The sequence below is a fragment of the Dermacentor albipictus genome, chromosome 8 (assembly GCF_038994185.2).
Source record: "Dermacentor albipictus isolate Rhodes 1998 colony chromosome 8, USDA_Dalb.pri_finalv2, whole genome shotgun sequence".
In the NCBI taxonomy this organism is placed as follows: Eukaryota; Metazoa; Arthropoda; class Arachnida; order Ixodida; family Ixodidae; genus Dermacentor; species Dermacentor albipictus.
This window is the reverse complement of record NC_091828.1, coordinates 20783427-20802521: the sequence shown is the minus strand read 5'-3', so window position 1 is coordinate 20802521 and position 19095 is coordinate 20783427. Positions and strand designations below refer to the sequence as shown.

Genomic DNA, 19095 nt, shown 5'->3' with positions numbered 1-19095 from the left:
TTTTTTCATTTTCAGATGTGTTACTCTTTGATCTGCTGGTGTGCCGGTGTACTTGATTCGTGACTGCATGACTGCATGCATCACGGCAGGTGTGTTTTGTTCTTAATTCTCTATTGCCATGTATTGTAAACGAGAAGCTGTGTATCCGCAACAGAGCACCATTGCGTGTTTGAAAATGCACGTGCTTTAAGGGGCACACATTTAGCCGACACTTGCGTTGTCCTGTGTCCTGTCTGTTAATGTCCTGTGTGTATTTTGCTCTTAATCGTGGGCAGCTTAAGGAGGACGCGATGAAGCGAACTGAGACTGCCAAACTGGCGCGCCGAGTCGGCCTGCCCAACAAATCGACCAAGCCGACCATCGAGATTTACCGGCCTCCCGGTGAGTCGCCGGGTTCTTTATTTGTTTATTCGAAACGAAGGCAGAAAAAGACGATCGACATTGTAGCGGGTGATCCTTTTCTCAGTTCAATATTACACTCGACACTGAAAAGTCACATATACGATAGTTTGAACACTGTGAAGTGGCGTCACACACTCGCATTGCTCCTGTAAGCGCTGGTGTGTGGTTGTTATCTGGCGTGCAACTCTGGCAGATTTTGCACACAGCTCAAAAGTAGGTAAAAGCCAAGTCATTATGGCAGTAATAGTGTGAGCGATTTATTTAGAGAATCCAGCAATACAATATTTGGCACGAGTGTCCAATTTAATCTACGGTGTACCATTTGGGGACGGGGTCAAAGAAGGGTATGTATGTAGAATGTATGCTCGGTGTATGAAATAACGTTGGCTCTGGGAAGCGGTGTCCTCAAAATATCACCCTCTCTTTTTCTTTTATCTCTGACAATCCGCCACCTCTTGGCCGTCTTCTGTCCTATCTGGATGCCTTCCGTACCTTATGGCTGTGGAACCTCAGGTGTGAGGGTTTCTGGTGAGAAGTTATGCCTCTTTACTCTTTTTCTCTTTTGCAACTAACAACGCACTCACGTGACCACTGCGGTGAGCTACTGTACTTTGGGCAACGAAAACAAATAGCTCCGCGCCTGCGCAAATATTTGACAGAGAATACTTCCTTTTTCGTGTTCCGCATCATCAATACTTCCTGATCCTTTAATTTCTGAGCCCTGAGAAGACAGTGAACTGTGGCTTGAGCACCTTTATGCTCGCTCTAATCATAATTTTGCTGTATATGCTCCAGGAGCATACACAGGAACATTATCGCATGTAATATTTGGCAAGCACAGTGGGGCGCTTAGCCATGGAACCGTTGGCCTCTGTGATCTTCGTCATGGTGGGTTGCTCTGCACTAGAAGTCCCGGAGCCGATGTCGTGGCTGACTATGCTAATTTGTGCTGCACTTTGCTACAAGATATGTTCGTGGTGAAACGCTTGCCTCTGGATATGGAACACCGATTCGTCATAACTTCTACATCTCCATTTCTTGTGCGCAGCTCAACAGTATTTAGTGCTCACTTCTTTCAACTGTTTCAGAGCTGATGTATTTCTTTTTTCGTTGCGCAAGTACACTAGTTCACTGCACATGCTCACATTGCTCAGGTCACAAGAATGTTTTTGCGTGGTTTCTTGTTTTGACAAAACCTCTCTGTAATATAGGGCTATCACTTCATTTGTGGGAGTTCTACTTACAATGCCCGAACTGGGTTCCCACTGAGTTTCATTTTGGAGACCAGTAGCAGTCATCGAGGAATATGGATTAGTGTTAGCTAGTTGGCTACATACAGCATAGACGCATAACGCGGCATTGCGCTGTTTGTGCGCTTATGTCGTACAAAGATTCACTGTGGAATAACCAGTCTGCCAGGAAGGTAATAAAATTATGCATGAAGCATCGTTTGCTTTATACCAGGGAAGAGATAGAATAGTACACGGTTATGGGATTTCAGATTTAATATAACAGGCGAATGCCAAAGCTACGCGCATGATGCAGTGTGCCGGCCTGGGGAGTACGACGATCAGAATTTTCCATGCACATCGTTGGAATTCAACGTACAAAACCAGCCGATAATCCCGATAGAGGAAGCAGTAAAATGTGGGCAATATTTTGCTCAGCGCTGTTGCTCTCCAGGTAGATGAGTTCGCACATGACTGAAAAACAATGGTAGTCATTTCGTTCCACCATTTTGCCTGGTTTAAATGTGCGCCTGAGATGACAGTACAAGGTCGTACTCTTAGGCCAAATACTATCGGTATTTAAGCACTCACGCAGCAGCCGAAGTTACGGATTTAGGTTGAAAATTTTCATGCTGGTCAATTTCCTTTTTTTTCTTTTCTCACGAAGTAAGACCTATTGTTCTTATAATTGCATTGAACTCTCCTCGGGTATTTTTTCTCAGTAAATGAACAACCCTTCACAGCTCACGCATTATCCGTCTCGAGCGCCGTGTGTACACGCTGCTGTATCGATTCGCTGTCTAGCGGAGAAAATACATTAGTTTGAAACGGGTGGCGTCTGCTGCTTTTCAGCATCCGCCGACAATCTGGCAGTTTACCGCTGTTCGTCCTTTTTTGCTATTCGTCACTTTGGGTAACACCAGCATTGTCGGGGCGCCCATCATAGAAAAAAAAAAAAAAACTTCGCTGAATCTTTTGCCACGTAGTCAAGTCAATCTTAAAGTGCGATCAATCGGTCGCCGCTTCGGCCGTCCTTATTTTGAGGCAACCAGCGCAAATTATTGTGACTCATTCCCATTCGACAGTGGGCGCATAGAAAAAAAGAAATTCGCTCACGAAACAGTGGCATCTCTAGCAAATGGCGCAAACAAGCGCACAGATCCCGCGCACTAGATAGCTGTATTAGCAACTGTAAAGTTGTCCACACTTTTGTCTATACTGACACGATGCAAAGAAATAGATCTCTGCATTGCTGGTCAGCTTGAGAGACAATGCTTGCGACCAGTGGAAGCCACATGCGGTACGGGGTGCAACAGCTTAGTGGCTATTCGCATAGCACTGCTGGTGAGCTCGAGGAGCATACACATGCTCCTCCTGTTGTGGGTTCGATCGCAGCAGCGGTGGCTGCATATCTATGCGGGCAAAGGGCCAAAATGGTCGTGCACTTAGATTTAGGCCTACATTATTAACCTATCGCTACCAATGTACTGGACATCTTATTCTAAAGCCAAGTACTCCTGAATGAAAAGTTGTGAGATATTAAACTGGCGCGTCTTCCTCAGCCGGACCACAGTGGACTTCGCTACCAAAGTAAGATGCCATATCTCGCTGAAGTGGCTGTTAAAAAAATTGGCTTTCACCGTTTTTCCACATTTGCAGACACTTCTTGTGAAGCCAAGCACGTCTTGCGAAAGTTTCGAGACATTCAAATCGTGCATGTTTATCAGCTTGAATCATTGCTTATACCCTATTTCCCGAGGAACGCACCATATGTCGCCTTAGGCTGTTAAATATGTCGACGTTAAAGAAGACAAGGCTGACGTACTTTGTGGTTCAAACGATTCCATGATTTAGTGTCGATTATAACTCTATTCTGTCTTTTTCACGTTTAATTTCGACTCATTTCATATCTCATTTGTGTCGCATATTACGTCAACCATGGACTCTTTAGTGTCAGCACTTGGATGAACGTTCATTTTCCACCAAGAGGCCAGGTGGGCCAATCCTGGAGATAGCTGGCTATGGTGCAGCATGGCTAATTTCTCACTATATTGGCGCTAGTTATGTGCATACCATTAATTTTGCCTACTCAATGACTAATTTCTGCTGCTTGAGGGCACTGCATAGGCCGCCTTCCAAGCACCAATGCCTCGCGCAAGCCCCGCTTTGTCTAAATGAACGGGCTTGATTTTCCAAAAGTGTTTTGTACAGTGGCTTTTCTGCAACATATCTGTCTACGGCGATTCACCCTTTACAGGGGTACAGTGCAATGTTTATTTTCGACTATATTGGCGCTATAATTATGCCCATACCATTAATTTTACCTAACCTGCGTCTAATTATTGCTTGTCTCATTGAGATCTGCATTTTGATACATCTTGCGACTCGCTACGATGCTGTGGAGGTGCCAAAGGGCCGTTATTTTTGTTGACGTGGTTACATTAAGATACCCAGATCCCAGGTACGTCCACCCATGTGAAGTTGGCTTGGAAGACCTTGTCTTTCTGTGGTAAAGAGGTTAAAGAACCCCAGGTGGTCAAAATTATTTCCTAGTCCTCCACTACGGCGTGTATCAATAATCAATTCATGGTTTTGGCACGTAAAACCTTAGAATTTCTAAGGACTTCCCGGAAACGCAGTATTCGTCCCAGTACCTTCAGCTGCCGTACAGTGGCGTAGCTAGGTCGTCTGGCACCCAGGGCCCATAGGTCTTCTGTCACCCCCCCCCCCCCCGGGTGTACTCGACGAAGGCGAGGATATCAACAATTTCCGGGTGTCTTCAGACGACCCCCCGCCCCTACTGGCCCCTTGCAACCTCCCCCCCTGTTGCTACGCTACGCCACTGCTGCCGTATCATTGCTTTCATTGCTCTGCCACCAATAGCTCGAAGGCTGAAGTGTGGACAACCTTATGTTGCATTGGAGGTGTTCATAATAAGTTGGTGGGACATTTCAACAAAAAATAAATTCAGTTGAAAACATCAACAGCAATAAAGTACAAATAAACAGTTGCCCAAGCTATGGTTGAGAAAGCGCTGGATTTTGCAACAATCTTCTTTTTTTCTTTTTTTGTAGTTGGCAGGTGTGTTGCATGAATTCTGCACATAAACATGACCTGTCTGCAAACAAAATAGCATATGTTGGATAAAAGTGTTAGGGCTAACATAAGAACAGCCACTTTATTTCATCTTGTTTACATGGAGTGGTCACTGCATGTTAATGCTTGAATGGGTGCATGCGTTGCATTTCTCCAGCAACTAACATTATATGCACTTAGGCCACATGCTGCATGAAACACTATGGCTGAGCACGAGAAAAAAATGGCGCCATGAAAAACGTGTTTTGGTTATGAAATGAACAAATTGCCGTTCATGTAATTTTCACACTAGACGGAGAGAGAGAGACTTATTATAATAGGAAAGGCTGATAGGCTGGCCTGAATGAGCTCTCACCTGCTACTCGGCGTTGGAGAAGCGAAATTGGACTAAAAATTAGAGATGATGAGGAATAAAATGGATTATGCACTTTAATTCTGCATGCATAAAATGTCGGAACTTAGTTCACCCATTGCAATATCACAATAGCGGAAAACTTATTTAAGCTCTTTAGTTAAACTGTTTTGTAAGTCTGTGGTATTAAAAACGGTAGGGGAATAAAATACATGCAGAATTTGCTGTGGGAGTTATCTAAATGATGCATAACCACTTGCTACTAATCATCTGCTGTTTCGTCGTCGTATGCTGCTCTGTGTGGCATAATTGCGAGAAACACCGCAACGTAATCGTGAAACGGAGAAGCGCAGTTGCACTGCCGAAATGATGACTGAGACCAGTGTGAGATGAAGAGGCAAGTAGCAGCAATGTTCACTTGTGTTTTATGATGGCGCATTTGGGGGATGCCGCTGCTTCGTGGAAGATGACCACTGCCCGATGCGTGCTGTAGTATGTGACGTAATTGAACAGCGTCACATCTGGTAGATCTCGTACGTAGACATGGTTGATGACGCTGCCTTCTCTCGATGTGAACCATTATCAATCGTGATCAACCGTACTCCGGCAGCAGCTGTGTATGGCGCAGCTTCGCTGGCTTTGTCTTGAAAGCGATCTGCGATGGCGACCGTGCGCCGAGTGCTGATAGCTTCATGTGCGCTCTGTTCTTGCCACTTAGTTTGCATTCAGCAAAAGGCAGCACAAAGGTCAATTCGCTCGTTGCTTCGGGCCCTCTCTTGAAAGTGATCGTCTTACATGATGGATGGATGGAGGCACGTGCAGATGGGTTTCCTCGTTGGGTAGGCATAGAAATGTTATGCATTAAAAAAAAAAAGTTGCAGCTGGCTGATTCCTCTCGTAATCTACTTAACAAAGCTATTTGTGCCCGAGCAGATACGTAATAGTTCAGCAACTAGTTCTGAGACAAAGAGAAATCTGTGCTAACTTTAATATTTTGTGAACAGTTTTTCCTTTGGGACCACTGCCCGCATATATGATGTGTTATATTGAAATGTTTTGCTAAGAAATTGAATTGAAGTGAAACATTGCGCAATTGTATTGGGCTTGACAAACTCATTTTTCAGAAAGGATGGCCGCGCAAAAAAAAAAGCTGAACATAAAAAGGAAATGAAACTGTCATTCACTCGAGAGCTGCACGAGCAACACAGGAAGTCATACGAGCTTCTCTGAGAGAAAACTTCCCAATTCAAGAAAATATCGTCTTTGTCCCAGGCCTTTTGACATCTTCTAGCATCTCCAATATGTTCTAGCGGTTCTGATGAGCTCAGACAGTAGAGCGACTCCTCCAGAAAGGCACTGGTCCTGTGTTATATTCCCAAACCAGGCTGAATTTTTCAAGTGTGAAGCACTATTTGTGTGAAACCGATATGCATTTTTTTTTGTAGCTTCGTGCTACCGTCGGGTGTACGACAATTTACTAGGCTTGTACGAATATAAGTTTTTTGGTTCGAAGCGAAGTCGAAGCATCTAGTAATTAGTATCGAATAATTTCGAAGCGAATAGTTAGAATAGTAGTGGGTTTTGCATAAGACCTTGACATAAGAGCCAGATGTTGACAGATATAAGAAAAGTCGGTTGTTCGCTTGTAAAAATGGAAATGAAGCTGGGACGAGGTAAAACCATTCGTCTGTTTTTATTCCAAATCTGCCATTAACGCTCTTTGATTGACCAAAATGGTTCGGACAGCCCACATGGGCGGGCCCGAAAGGAAAGGAAGATATTAAAGAGGATAAGAGAAAGTTCTGGTGTTGATTTCGCCGACATAGAAAACATTCTTAGCGTTGTTCCCTAAATGGTCGCACAGAACAAAATTTATTGACTTGGTTAACAAGGCTCGATCTGTAAGATGATGTTGGTCATAAAAGAGAGAGAAAAAAAATTTTTTCTGCGCTACTTTCTTCGGCTTACGCTTGTGTGTAACATGCACAGCGATTGTAAGAACAAATTAGGTGAGCCAATATCATGATCTCATGATGCATCAACCTCCTCGGTACCAGAACCGGTTAGTAGAAAGGTTAGTAGATGTAACACACGAAAAAAAAAAAAACAATGGCTGGAAATGTCCTTATGGCAGATGTCAGAAGTCGAAAGGCTACATGGAAGCGTAAATTTCTGCAAAACCAAGTGAAAATGTGCAAAAGCGAAAGAAAAGGAGTAATATGTTCTTGGTCATGTTAATGCGAATCGTAATGTGAGGCTCTTGCACAATGCACTATTGCGCAAAACCAGAGCAATCGTTGGGCGCGCGATGTGCAGACCTGCCTCAGTCGAGCGAAGACGTGGCTCCTCCTCCAAGCAACAGTAGCCACCACCACCACCATCACCAACATCACCACCACCACCAGGCGGCGCTCATGAACGGCACCAATGGCATTGGAGCGCCCTCTCAGCAGCAACCTGCTGCGCCCAGGGCGGTGCACTTCCAGGTGGGTGCCCTTGCACGTGTGGCCGTAGAATACCATGACTGAAACGCGTCTGGCTGGGAGGAGAAGAAAAAGCTGCACTAGAATGAGGCAAACACTGTACCAGAAAAAATTTGGCACTACGTAATGCAAAACATTGTCGTTTTGTAGTGGAAGGGCACTCGTGAACTGTGGTAACTTCTGAAGCTAAACATGCTCCGCATGCTGCTAAGATTAAATGTTTACCTAAATGACATTGCATTGTTCCAGATGATAGTTGTATGCAATTTTATGTTGTTAGAGTATGTACAATATGATACCTATATAAACTTATCACAATTACTCAATCTCCATCGGTTCAGCTCATTGCGGTTTTGACTGTGTTTTTACCGGTGACGTCACTGGTGACTTCACTGGTGGACTGAGTGGTTAGGGCGGAGCAATTAGATCTAATGTGCATCATTGCTGACGTGAACACACACTTGTGAAAGCACCCACCTAAGATATGCTTAAAATGTGAGAGCAGATATGTCAAGCAATAAGTGATTGCACATGGATGCTCTGCCAGGTCTGGAGGCCACGTTGAGCGCTATCTGGGAGTTTATAACAGCTGTGCGCTCCAAATGCAATCATAGGTCACTGTTTGAGATGCTGTGTTAGACTGCATGTACTGCCTTTGGGTCAGTCCACGAAAACCCTTTGGTACCCAGCAGGAAAAACTGGTCTACATGTGAAGAGAATGCCTCGCATTAAAGGTTGCCGCTGGCCAAGGGTGGTGCCATTCCGAATCAATTCGTATAGCACCTTGTTTTTACTGCGAACAAAAGTTGCAGGATCCGATGTGCAGCTTTCGCCTGACGAGAAATAGAACAGTCGTAGAAAACTGAAAAGAATCGATGGTTGGCTCAAAATTGGATGAACATGCCCTCTCATCTCTCTCTTTGCAACAGTCATCACCTGTGCCGTTTGTTGAGCATCATCACTTTAAACACGCACCGATACAGGAGTGGAGCCTCCCACAGGATTTGCAGAATGATGCGCAGGAGTCGAAGAAGAGACAACTTGGCGGAACGTAGAACGTGCGGAGAGGTGAAGGGTATGGCGAGGGTGGGTGTGATGCAGCACCCTGCAGGATCTGATGTGCAGCTTTTGCCTGACAAGAAATGGAACAGTCGTAGAAAACTGAAAAGAATCGATGGTTGGCGATTCAGCACCTTGAATGTGACCGCCCAGAGGACTTTCTTTGCGAGAGCTTCCTGTACCTAAGGGAGTTGGCAAGTACCGTCGGGTGAATAAAATGCTCACATTGTCTGCATGCCTACTGAGAGTTTCAAGCTTTCTTACTTGTTATGGGAATAGCTAGTGCTGGATTTCGTGGTCTTTATTTTCTTACTAACAGATAAAAAAAAAACTACTCCTGTGGCAGATAATGTTATTCTGCCTCAAGAGCCCCTCTTAGCATACATGCTGCACACGTCAGCACTACAAAGCACGTGATACAAAGTTTAGAAACTCACCCATTGGGAGCAGCTAGTGGGCGGCATGTATGGACATGGCCACTACGTCATTTTATATGAAAGATGCGTATATGTGACTTGCCAGATGCCCCTAAATCTGTCTCGGTGTGCGTGCATGCAGAAGGAACTCGGTAAGTGTTTTTCAAAGCTAGCTTCTCCACAGTTAGAGGTTATTTGGGGAAAAGCCAACTACACTAATTCCTTTTGCTGTCGCCGGCATAATTATTCAGATTGTTTTGCGTGCCATGCAGAACAGCATGTTTTACAGTGACAACTGTAAGCCTCGTTATGGATGTGATGACTTATCGTACCATGAAGCCTGCCAGCACCCAGTGTGCGCGTTCTTGCGTTGGCACACTGAATAGCTGTAGGTAATTGCACTTTTCATTTTATTCTAATCAACTCTGCCTATTGTCCAAAATGCTTCACCTCAGTACACTTCTGTGTTGCGGTGAATCTTATTAAAGCACCTTTGTTATAATGGAACCCCATTTCCCATATGGTGGAGGCGCTTTTGTATGCTTAGCCGCAGTCCAAATTTGTCTTGCCGTAAAGCATTCTTCAGAGATGGTGTTGCAATACTGGCAATGCCTATAGTAATGTAATATGGACCCTTCACTGTGGTGCACAACCTAATCAGTCTTGCTGTGGTGTACGCAGGTTCCGCCCGTGGTGCTTTCCTCACTGCCGTCGTCGGCAAAGGACCCGCCGGTGGTTGGCAAGAGCTCGCTGCGGCGCTCCAAGAGCTTCTCGCACGATGAGCCGGTGCCCGCGAACGCCTCCTTTCCCGCCGAGTACCAGGGCCTTGTCAAGAAGGCGCTGCACGGTGAGTCCCACATTTGCTTTCCACACGCCGCTCGCTGTCTGCCGAGTGCAGGCAGGTGGCTCCATAAGCAGCCATGCTCTGCAGATAAGCTTCTACCAAAGGGCAGCTAAACAAGATTGGCATGGAAGATCAGGCTGGTTGGCATTCCATTATTTGTTGCAAGCTTGCATGGCGTAAAGTGTAGTAATATGTACAACATTAGGCAGGGGTGAGCGCTCATCTCTGTGTGATGTCGACCTGTGCGTTGTTCGCGCCATTCACCCACGTAGCTTTGGTGATGGCAAAAGCCTCACCCCCTGGCAGTGCTGCTAACCTCGGGGAAGTTTGTCTAAGTTTGGAGATTACAGGTCTTGTTTAGGGATATAGGGAATGTTGTAGAAATGTAGGAAAATTTTGTGCTAAAACGCAAGCGCTGCTGCAGCGACACAACGACCAATCGATAAGTGGAACCGCTACCGTGAAGGTCATATTTTGATTTCACTAACCTTAAGTTATCTCCGCATTACCATGCGAAGTATGACTTTTGATTGTACAGCAGTGCAGAGAAAGCATCTTGCCGAGCAAATGACAGGGTGGGAATGTGCTGGGCTCATTAACGAAGCACTGCTCCTGTTGCCGCTGGGCTGTCAATTTCTGTGCACATTGAGGGAAATATTGATCTGTAGCTGGCAAAACAAATTGATTCTTCAACACCAGACAAAGGTGCTATTGCACCTGTATACTAAAATTTGCCAGGAACAGTCCATAGGCCAAACAACCTTGACAGAAGTTGCAATGGTGGTGTGTTTGGGCTAGTTCTGACATGGAGCAAAGGATACATTAGTCTGCTTATCTGCATGCTTCACTGCAAATGACATCTAGGTGCAGTTGTGCTGCTCCAGTTACGTGGCATGCAAGCAAAAATTACTGCATATCTTTTGCATTGGTACTGTGAAGTAGCACACTGTCCCGATACTGGTTCACTCTGTTATAGAGGTGCGTTGCTAATGTTCCATACTATTGCAAAAAGGTTCAGCGTAAATCTTGTTTTGCATGTATAGCAAAGTATAAATCTGCTGACATATGCTTCTGTGAATATGGCTGCAAGTGCAGCCGTATTGTTAGCTTAAAACTGTGACATCATATTTGGGTTGATCTGGGAACTGACCATCCTGTATATGCAATGCCTCATGACCACGAGCGTACCGGAATCTTGGAAGAATGCCAACATAATCTAACCACTAAGATTAGAAAAATTATAGACAGATCAGCTTACTGCGCGTTGCCTACAAAGTATTTACTAAGGTAATCGCAAATACAGTCAGGAACACCTTAGACTTCTGTCAACCAAAAGACCAGGCAGGATTTCGTAAAGGCTACTCAACAATAGACCATATTCACACTATCAATCAGGTGATAGAGAAATGTGCGAAACATAACTGACCCTTCTATATAGCTTTCGTTGATTACAAGAAAGCGTTTGATTCAGTCGAAACCTCAGCAGTCATGGAGGCATTACGAAATCAGGGTGTAGACAAGCTGTATGTAACAATACTGAAAGATATCTATAGCGGCTCCACAGCCACCGTAGTCCTCCATAAAGAAAGCAACACAATCCCAATAAAGAAAGGAATTCAGGCAGGGAGATACGATCTCTCCAATGCTATTCACAGCGTGTTTACAGGAGGTATTCAGAGACCTGGATTGGGAAAAATTGGAGACAAGAGTTAATGGAGAATACCTTAGCAACTTGCGATTCACTATATTGCCTTGGTTAGTAACTCAGGGGACCAATTGCAATGCATGCTCACTGACTTGGAGAGGCAAAGCAGAAGGGTGGGTATAAAAATTAATCTGCAGAAAGCTAAAGTAATATTTAAGTCTTGGAAGAGAACAGCAGTTTACGATAGGTAGTGAGGCACTGGAAGGGGTAAGGGAATACAGCTACTTTGGGCAAGTAGTGACTGCAGATCCAGATCATGAGACTGAAATAATCAGAAGAATAAGAATGGGCTGGGGTGCGTTTGGCAGGCATGCTCAGATCATGAACCGCAGGTTGCCATTATTCTTCAAAAGAAAAGTGTATAACAGCTGTGTCTTGCCAGTACCGACCTACGGGGCAGAAACCTGGAGGTGTGCGAAAAGGCTTCTACTTAAATTGAAGATGACGCAACGAGCTATGGAAAGAAGAATGATGGGCATAACGTTAAGGGATAAGGAAAGAGCAGATTGGGTGAGGAAACAAATGAGAGTTAATGACATCTTAGTTGAAATCAAGAAAAAGGAATGGGCATGGGCAGGACATGTGATGAGGAGGGAAGATAACCGATTGTCATTAAGGGTTGCGGACTGGATTCCAAGGGAAGGGAAGCGTAGCAGGGGGCGGCAGAAAGTTAGGTGGGCGGATGAGATAAAGAAGTCTGCAGGGACATCATGACCACAATTAGCACATGACCGGGGTAGTTAGAGAAGTATGGGAGAGGCCTTTGCCCTGCAGAGGGCGCAGCCAGGCTGATGATGATGATTTGGGTTGAGTGCAGTAACATTTTATTTATATATTTTAAATAGATCCAAGCAATAAATTTTAGCACGAAATTTTACCCATCTATTTGCATAGTAAAATAATTTCTCGTCAGAAGCCATATGACAAACTGGACAATGGCTTCTTGAGAAATCTAAGGAATTTTTTATCGAACTTAGGGGAAATCTGTCTTCAGAGGTTGGCAGCACTGCCTCATGGTCACATTTCAGCTCCTTGTCTGATGACCAATGCCCATACAACAGTTCCCGAAATTTTTTTTGTTTTCTTGTGATTGTTCAAGGGAAATTTCTTATCATCAGCCTCTATTTTAATTGTCCATTTAATGTCTTCATTTGGAAACAAGATAAAGCCCAAAAAGGAAGAACCCTAGTTTCGAGCATGCCATAATGAAGGGCGCTGGATTAATTTTGACTACCTGAGCATCTTTAACCTGCATCTAAGTGTAAACACATGTGCTTCACCTCGCCTGTATTTTTCCAACCTGAGAGCTATTGTTTATTGCTTTTTTTTTCTCACACATGAACTTTTCTGGCTAATATCTCAGTTTTAGACCTGTTATCTCTGATATCTTGATGAAGGCTTGGCAACATCATAGGTCTGAAGATGACTTACATTAAAGGCACTCTAGCTATTGCAGAAGTTTTTTTTACATTCAGGATAAAAGTGTGTCACATATAAGAACATTCAATGTTAATGGGAAAAAATATTAGGATTTTGTTAACAAAATTTGTTAATGTTGACTGGTATTGCCAAATTTGAGCGTCTCTAGAATGAGACAGTCACTAAATAATTGCTAAGTTTCGCAGCAGTGTCACCAAAATTGTCGAGTGAATTTTAAAGAATGCAGGCATTTTGGAAAATGGAAACTGAATTCAGCCATTAACTCTTTCGTTACCACAAAAAAATGGTAATTTATTTAGAGGTCTCGGAAAAAAATTATTTACCACTACAAACAATATTCCAGCACACATTGCAGCATAGCATTTTGTACATAATGAAATGCTCTTTCCGAAAACATACTTTGCCAAAATAAAAAATTGATTAGGTAAAACATAAAAATTCTAGAAAGCACCATTTTGGCTGCAAATTGATAAAAACAACAATAAAGACATGATATCTACGAACACATTAAGATCAAAAGAAATTCAGAATATAAATTTCAAGGGTAAATAGCCCAGGAATAGCGTCTGAAAAAGTAAATGCTCAGTACACTACTGTTCTTCGGATGCAAAAGAAGAAACCAGTTCAGACCAGTTCATCGCTCATGCCATGTGGTGGAGCAGTTCCTGAATTTTGTGAAGCGTAGGTGCACTCCGCACTTCTCCCACAAAACCTGTTTGGTTTTTGTTCATCTTTGCGGGCCCTGTAACACGTATTGCAGTTCCACCTTTTCGGTATTTTCTGAGGCTGGTCCGATGAGAAGTACAAGGAACATACTTCACCAGTTTATGTAGAGTCATGCACCTCTTCTGGGACTGATCGCTCCCAGCGTAGCTGGGCAACTACAAGATTATGCATCCGACAAGATTATGCATCCAAGAATAACAGTTAGAATTTTTTCACATTGTCCTTATCACCTCTGAAGAGAAGAGTACAAAGAAATCTCCTGCCGTTCTAAACTGTCTTGCGCTGATCCATAATGCTGGGCCGAGATGTGCTACAGGTGGCCTGTACAGAAGTTTCTTTGTTGCTGATGGCAGCAGGTCATAACCAAGCGAAGTATGCACCCTGAAGATAATAAGTAGAGCTCTCAGGTCGTGCAAAAAGATCAGCAGATAAGCGCACACAAGGAAGGAGACCGCTCAAGGCCATAAACGAAACTCGCCGGTTAACAGCTGCAGCTGTCCCGTTCTGATTCAGAACATCGTTGCCTCCAGAACTTGAATCGGCTTTGCTGTCATCTTCAGAATCATAACTCTTGTCCTCATATTAAATTGAAGTGCGGGTGCAGCATTGTTTCGAGCACAACGCTTTTCTCGGGACGCAGCCACGCTGGGTGATGCCAGGGGAGTGAGTTTACGCAGTGGCAATGTGAGTTTACGCAGTGGACACCTGCAGCACCCCTTGCCTGGATTTTACAAGAGAACTGAAACCGAAACTCTTTGAAACTGGTTCGAAAATGCAGGTCCACATGTTGGACATGCGACAGACTTTCAGGAATACGCTTTGCCAGAATAAAACGACTCGGACTCCAAACGTAAGCTCGCTAGTGAACGGCTGGCGTTATTTTCGGTTAATTATCACTGCGCAGCACTGTTGGATGGCAAAGCCGGCGATATGCTTCTCGACTTGCTGGGGGTCATTTGATTACAAAATTTTGATGCTAATGCGGCGTAATCCTGAGCGGCATGCTTTTTCTCAAGCGCAACAGAAAGTGACAGCAATGCCTCTTTTCGCTACGACACACATAAGTTCGTAAAAAGGTCCATCAAAATCGCATCATTGCCGGAATGCGAAAAGTTAAACTGATTCTGAAAGTTCAGGGCCTGTACTAACTACTGGATGGCCTTAAGTGGTTAAGAAACAGCTCCAACATGTGGAAATCGGCGATCTAAAGCATTAATCACCAGTGATCGATTTGATTAGGTGTGGTAACAAAAGAATTAACATGACGTAATGCATCTACTGAAACATTTTACGTTCATCGAGCATCTGTGCAGACGTAGAATAAACAGCAGAAATACTGGCAAGGCGTAGAAGGTTCCTATAATGGAATATATTTAGAAAATAATAGATGGTGACAGCTGAAATTTTGCATTTACATCCAATCTGTAATGTTACAAACCCAGCACTGTTCAAAGAAACACAAGTAACCTGATTTTACCAGCATGAATAGGCACTCGGTCGATGTTATGCCTGCAAATCTAATTTTTATCGCGCATGAAAGGAGGAAAGAATTCTGTGACCAATGCTTGCTCACGTTGTTCAGACTGATGACGACCACCTACATGATGTTTGCACAGGTGATTTACTGCATTGCTGTCCATTGTTCCACCTGAAAACTCCGTGCTGTATTGATTTGTCTGAAAGCTGTGGGAAACAGAAGTGCATTTAAGTTGACATGAACAAGCTCAGCTGTTCTGACACGTACACAATTCGACCGTTCAACTCTCCTATTATTTCCCTGCAGTGTTCGAATTCTTATCACAAAACTTATTGCAATAAGTTTTGGTAATGTAATTTGTGGTTACATATGTGAATGGCCACCAATGGAATGTATTTAGTGAAAGTGCAGCACTCGCAGTGTTAAAACCTGTTATGTAATAGGTTTTATAACAAATAAAAAAGAAACAAATTGTGTGAGCACAATGTGAACATTGTTTGGCTCGGTGCAATCAATTGCAGCTTATGGCCTCTGTTAATTTGCGCTAGCAGGAGTAAACTTCAGAAGAGGTAATAGGGTGAGTGAGAGTTGAGAACAGCATTGCTTCATCATTGTGACTGAGCCAATGCGCTGTATGGTCAATTTCGGCCACCTGCTTGTAGCTTTTACAATGAAGTGCATTCTACAAAGGCATTTCCTAAGTAGCTTTTGTAACTTAATATTTGCTAAAATGTCACCAGTTGTTCTGTCATGTTACTAAAGAAAGTCGCCAGTTGCTGAATAGTAATTTTTGTTGCTTAGTCAAGCAAAAAGAAATATGAAATGGCAACACTAATGTTGACTAATGAGAAGCTCTTTCTTTTCCTTCTAGAATTATGCAAAGAATGTTGTCATCCATGACAACTTGGTAACTTTCATTAATTTTTTGATGCTAGTTGCCAAATATCTTGTATAATTTGTTGTAAAAAAAATGTCCAATGTGTAAAAGTGTTCATGGCACATGTATTTCAGTATTGCGCATTGGAATTCTGAGCACAATAATAAACACACTCATGCATTTTGAGTTCTTGTAATAAGTTCTTGTAATAGTTCTTGTTAATTTATAATGCTTTATTTGTGAGCCACCTTCATTATTGCTGCCTTATCTGGGGCACCACATCTGTCACAAATATTAACCGTTTGCTTGTAATACAAAAGAAAATTGTTCGCGTAATTAGTAATATGCCCTTTGACTCTCCATCTGAGCCCCTATTTAAAGAACTTCGGGTACTTAAAGCCAGCGATATGTTTAACTACCGCCTTGCTCTTGGATACCTAAATGAAACCAAACAGAACTTAAGCCTTGTTTCATCTCTGGCTAGATTAAAACACAACATCCCATGTTATAACACCAGGTCCCCGGAATACTGGCATGTGCCGCATGTGCGTTCAACCTATGGTAACCAAATGACTTGTTACACTCTCCCCACTCTGCTGAATAATCTCAGATCTGCGTCCATCGATGTACGAAATTGTTCTGGCAGAGACCTGTATAATTTCTATTGCCCCATGAATTAATTGGGTTTAACCATGTACCTAATGTTTTTCTTAAGAGTTTTGTGTATCTATATATCTATATTGTTTGTTTTTCCTGAACTGTTTCATGTGTGAAGCAAATTGTTTAAGTGAGATCTATGTACTACATGCCATTACTCTTTCCTTTCTCTATTATCGTTGTTCCTCTTTTCCTTTCATTTTCTTCTTTTTATTTTTTTTTCTCGCTCCTTGCTGTCTGCTGCCTTTTGGACCTTCTGGTTATTAGGACCAGTCAAGTTGCTTCCGTAGCAACTTTTTTCCTAATGCCTTGGAACTTTGTACCACTTGTTTTTATGAATAAAGGTTATTATTATTATTATTATAAATACACGCTCAGCATATTGTTGGCTGGATGCATAAGTTTGTCTAAGTGTTAGTGAGATTTTACAATTTATTGCTTTCCTAATTTCCATGTGAAAGTTGGCAGAATAGGGGAGGAAATGTTATGGAAAAATAGAGACTGGATGAAAATTGTGCAAGAGAGGGAAGCCTCAGCCTGGAGCGAATATTTTAATGAGGGAACTTCATAAACATGACCAAGACAAGTGCCCTTGTTCAAAAGTTGGCTGCGGACTGAGCCATTCTTTGTTCACCCTCTGTTGATTCTAACAGATTAGTGCACCCATTGCTTATCATTATTGTGATCATCATCATCATCGTAATGAGACAACTTACATAACCTGCATGACGAAGGCCTCTCCAGAAGATCTTCAGTTTCTGGTGTTCTGTGCCGACTGAACCAATCCTGTCTTCGCAGTTTTTCAGTGGACTTATCAATGGATCTAATCTGCTGCTGCTACTGCTTCCCATGCTTTTCTCAGGTTATCTCTGAACTGCATATGCTATACTGTGTCTGCACAACTCGACCTTGTGTAACATTTTGCCAGCTGTCTGTGCACCTATCACATGCCCAGCATGTTTCTCATGACATGCCCCTGTTCTCTTCCCAGACCCGAACACATTGAGCTCCCACCAGCTGATGGAACTGGTGCGGGCAATCTGCCAGAGGGCCACTGAGGGCATCCAGAATGCTGAGCCATCGGCTCAGCTGTGCCTCTCCATTATTGCGGTAACTGATCACATGACTTCTCTGCTCTACGCTACCTGGAGTCTGGTGCCAGCATGCAAGTTTTATGGTTACAAGCAAAACTCAGTGCTAAGACCAGAGACAACTAAAGTGCATGACATGGGTGTTCTCTTATAACAGAATTTTTAGTCAGATGGACCCAGAGTTTATGAACTAGAGATGGGCAAAACGGCTCCCTTCAGTGAGTGGCTCGGAACGGCTCAACTCACTGGAGTGAACCGGTTCATTTGAACATCTCACTGGTTCACTTAAATCTGTAACCTGTAACCTGTGTTATGCCATGCGGTGCCTCCGCCCTGTCTTGGTCGCTTTTATTTTCATGCTGGCTCATTCTCCCCCCTCACCCTGCCGCATGTACCTTTCGTCTTTTTTCTTGAGTGCACATGCGATACCGGCAATCATGCCATCATGCGCCAGGAAAACAAAACAAAAAGGAAGTTGCATTACAGCACAACACATCATTGGCCTCGTTTTATTGACACGCTGATGGCTCAGATAATGCACAGAAGTGGATGACATGGGTGACATTTTCATCACTACGCTAATTAGCATGAATAAAGACCAGGACATAAACTGTACATTCAGCTGTTGTCTTTAAAGACACAGCAGAATTTGTCTTCGAAGTGTTCTTGCACCAGCGCACAATGCGTGATCGGTGCGAGTAGTGAGACAACGTCTGAACAGCAGCAGGCAATGAACAGCACCATCCTTTGCTAATTAAGGCTTCTTCTCCCTTCGGTTGCATCGGGTGCCACACTGTAGGATGCGCACAAAACCAAAGGGACTGCTGCGCACACGAGCGAGTATGAGTAGCGGAAGTCTGCCCACACTGGCCACCACTCGTCGGCAAGAAAACGAAACCACGCAAAAGACCCAGCTCTGACAGAATGGTTCGGCACGGCTCACTGAATGAGAATCGGCTTCCTCTCTCCAAAGTAACTGCCGCTCACTTTTTCTGAACCATGGCTCACTCGTTATTTAAAAAGAGTGGCTCGAAAGACAGCCGACTGTGAAGGGGTGGTTGCGATTCTTGGGAGGTAGTGTGGGAGGGCAGTTGCTTTCTTGCACCACTAATAGAAGGCACGGAAGTGGCATAGAGCAGAAGACCCGGCTCTGACGAAACGGTTCGGCAGGGCTCACTAAACGAGCAGCTCATCGAATGGGAGTGACCTGGCTTCCTCTCCAAAAGAACCACCACTCCCTT

The 19095-nt window shown here is 43.7% G+C and overlaps 1 protein-coding gene across 4 annotated transcripts in view; it reads left to right on the top strand.

The window, feature by feature from the left end:
- The window catches only part of LOC139048658 (MIF4G domain-containing protein-like), a 154743-nt gene that overhangs the window by 115192 nt on the left and 20456 nt on the right, over positions 1-19095 (top strand). Inside the window, exons 2-7 of one of the 4 annotated variants that reach the window (XM_070523142.1) lie at positions 16-89; positions 276-381; positions 916-930; positions 7396-7565; positions 9719-9884; positions 17755-17873. In XM_070523142.1, coding sequence (XP_070379243.1) covers positions 291-381; positions 916-930; positions 7396-7565; positions 9719-9884; positions 17755-17873 — 561 coding nt within the window. In that variant the 5' untranslated portion in view covers positions 16-89; positions 276-290. The remainder of the gene's footprint in view (positions 1-15; positions 90-275; positions 382-915; positions 931-7395; positions 7566-9718; positions 9885-17754; positions 17874-19095) is intronic. The other 3 variants (XM_070523140.1, XM_070523143.1, XM_070523141.1) reach the window with 3 other exon arrangements.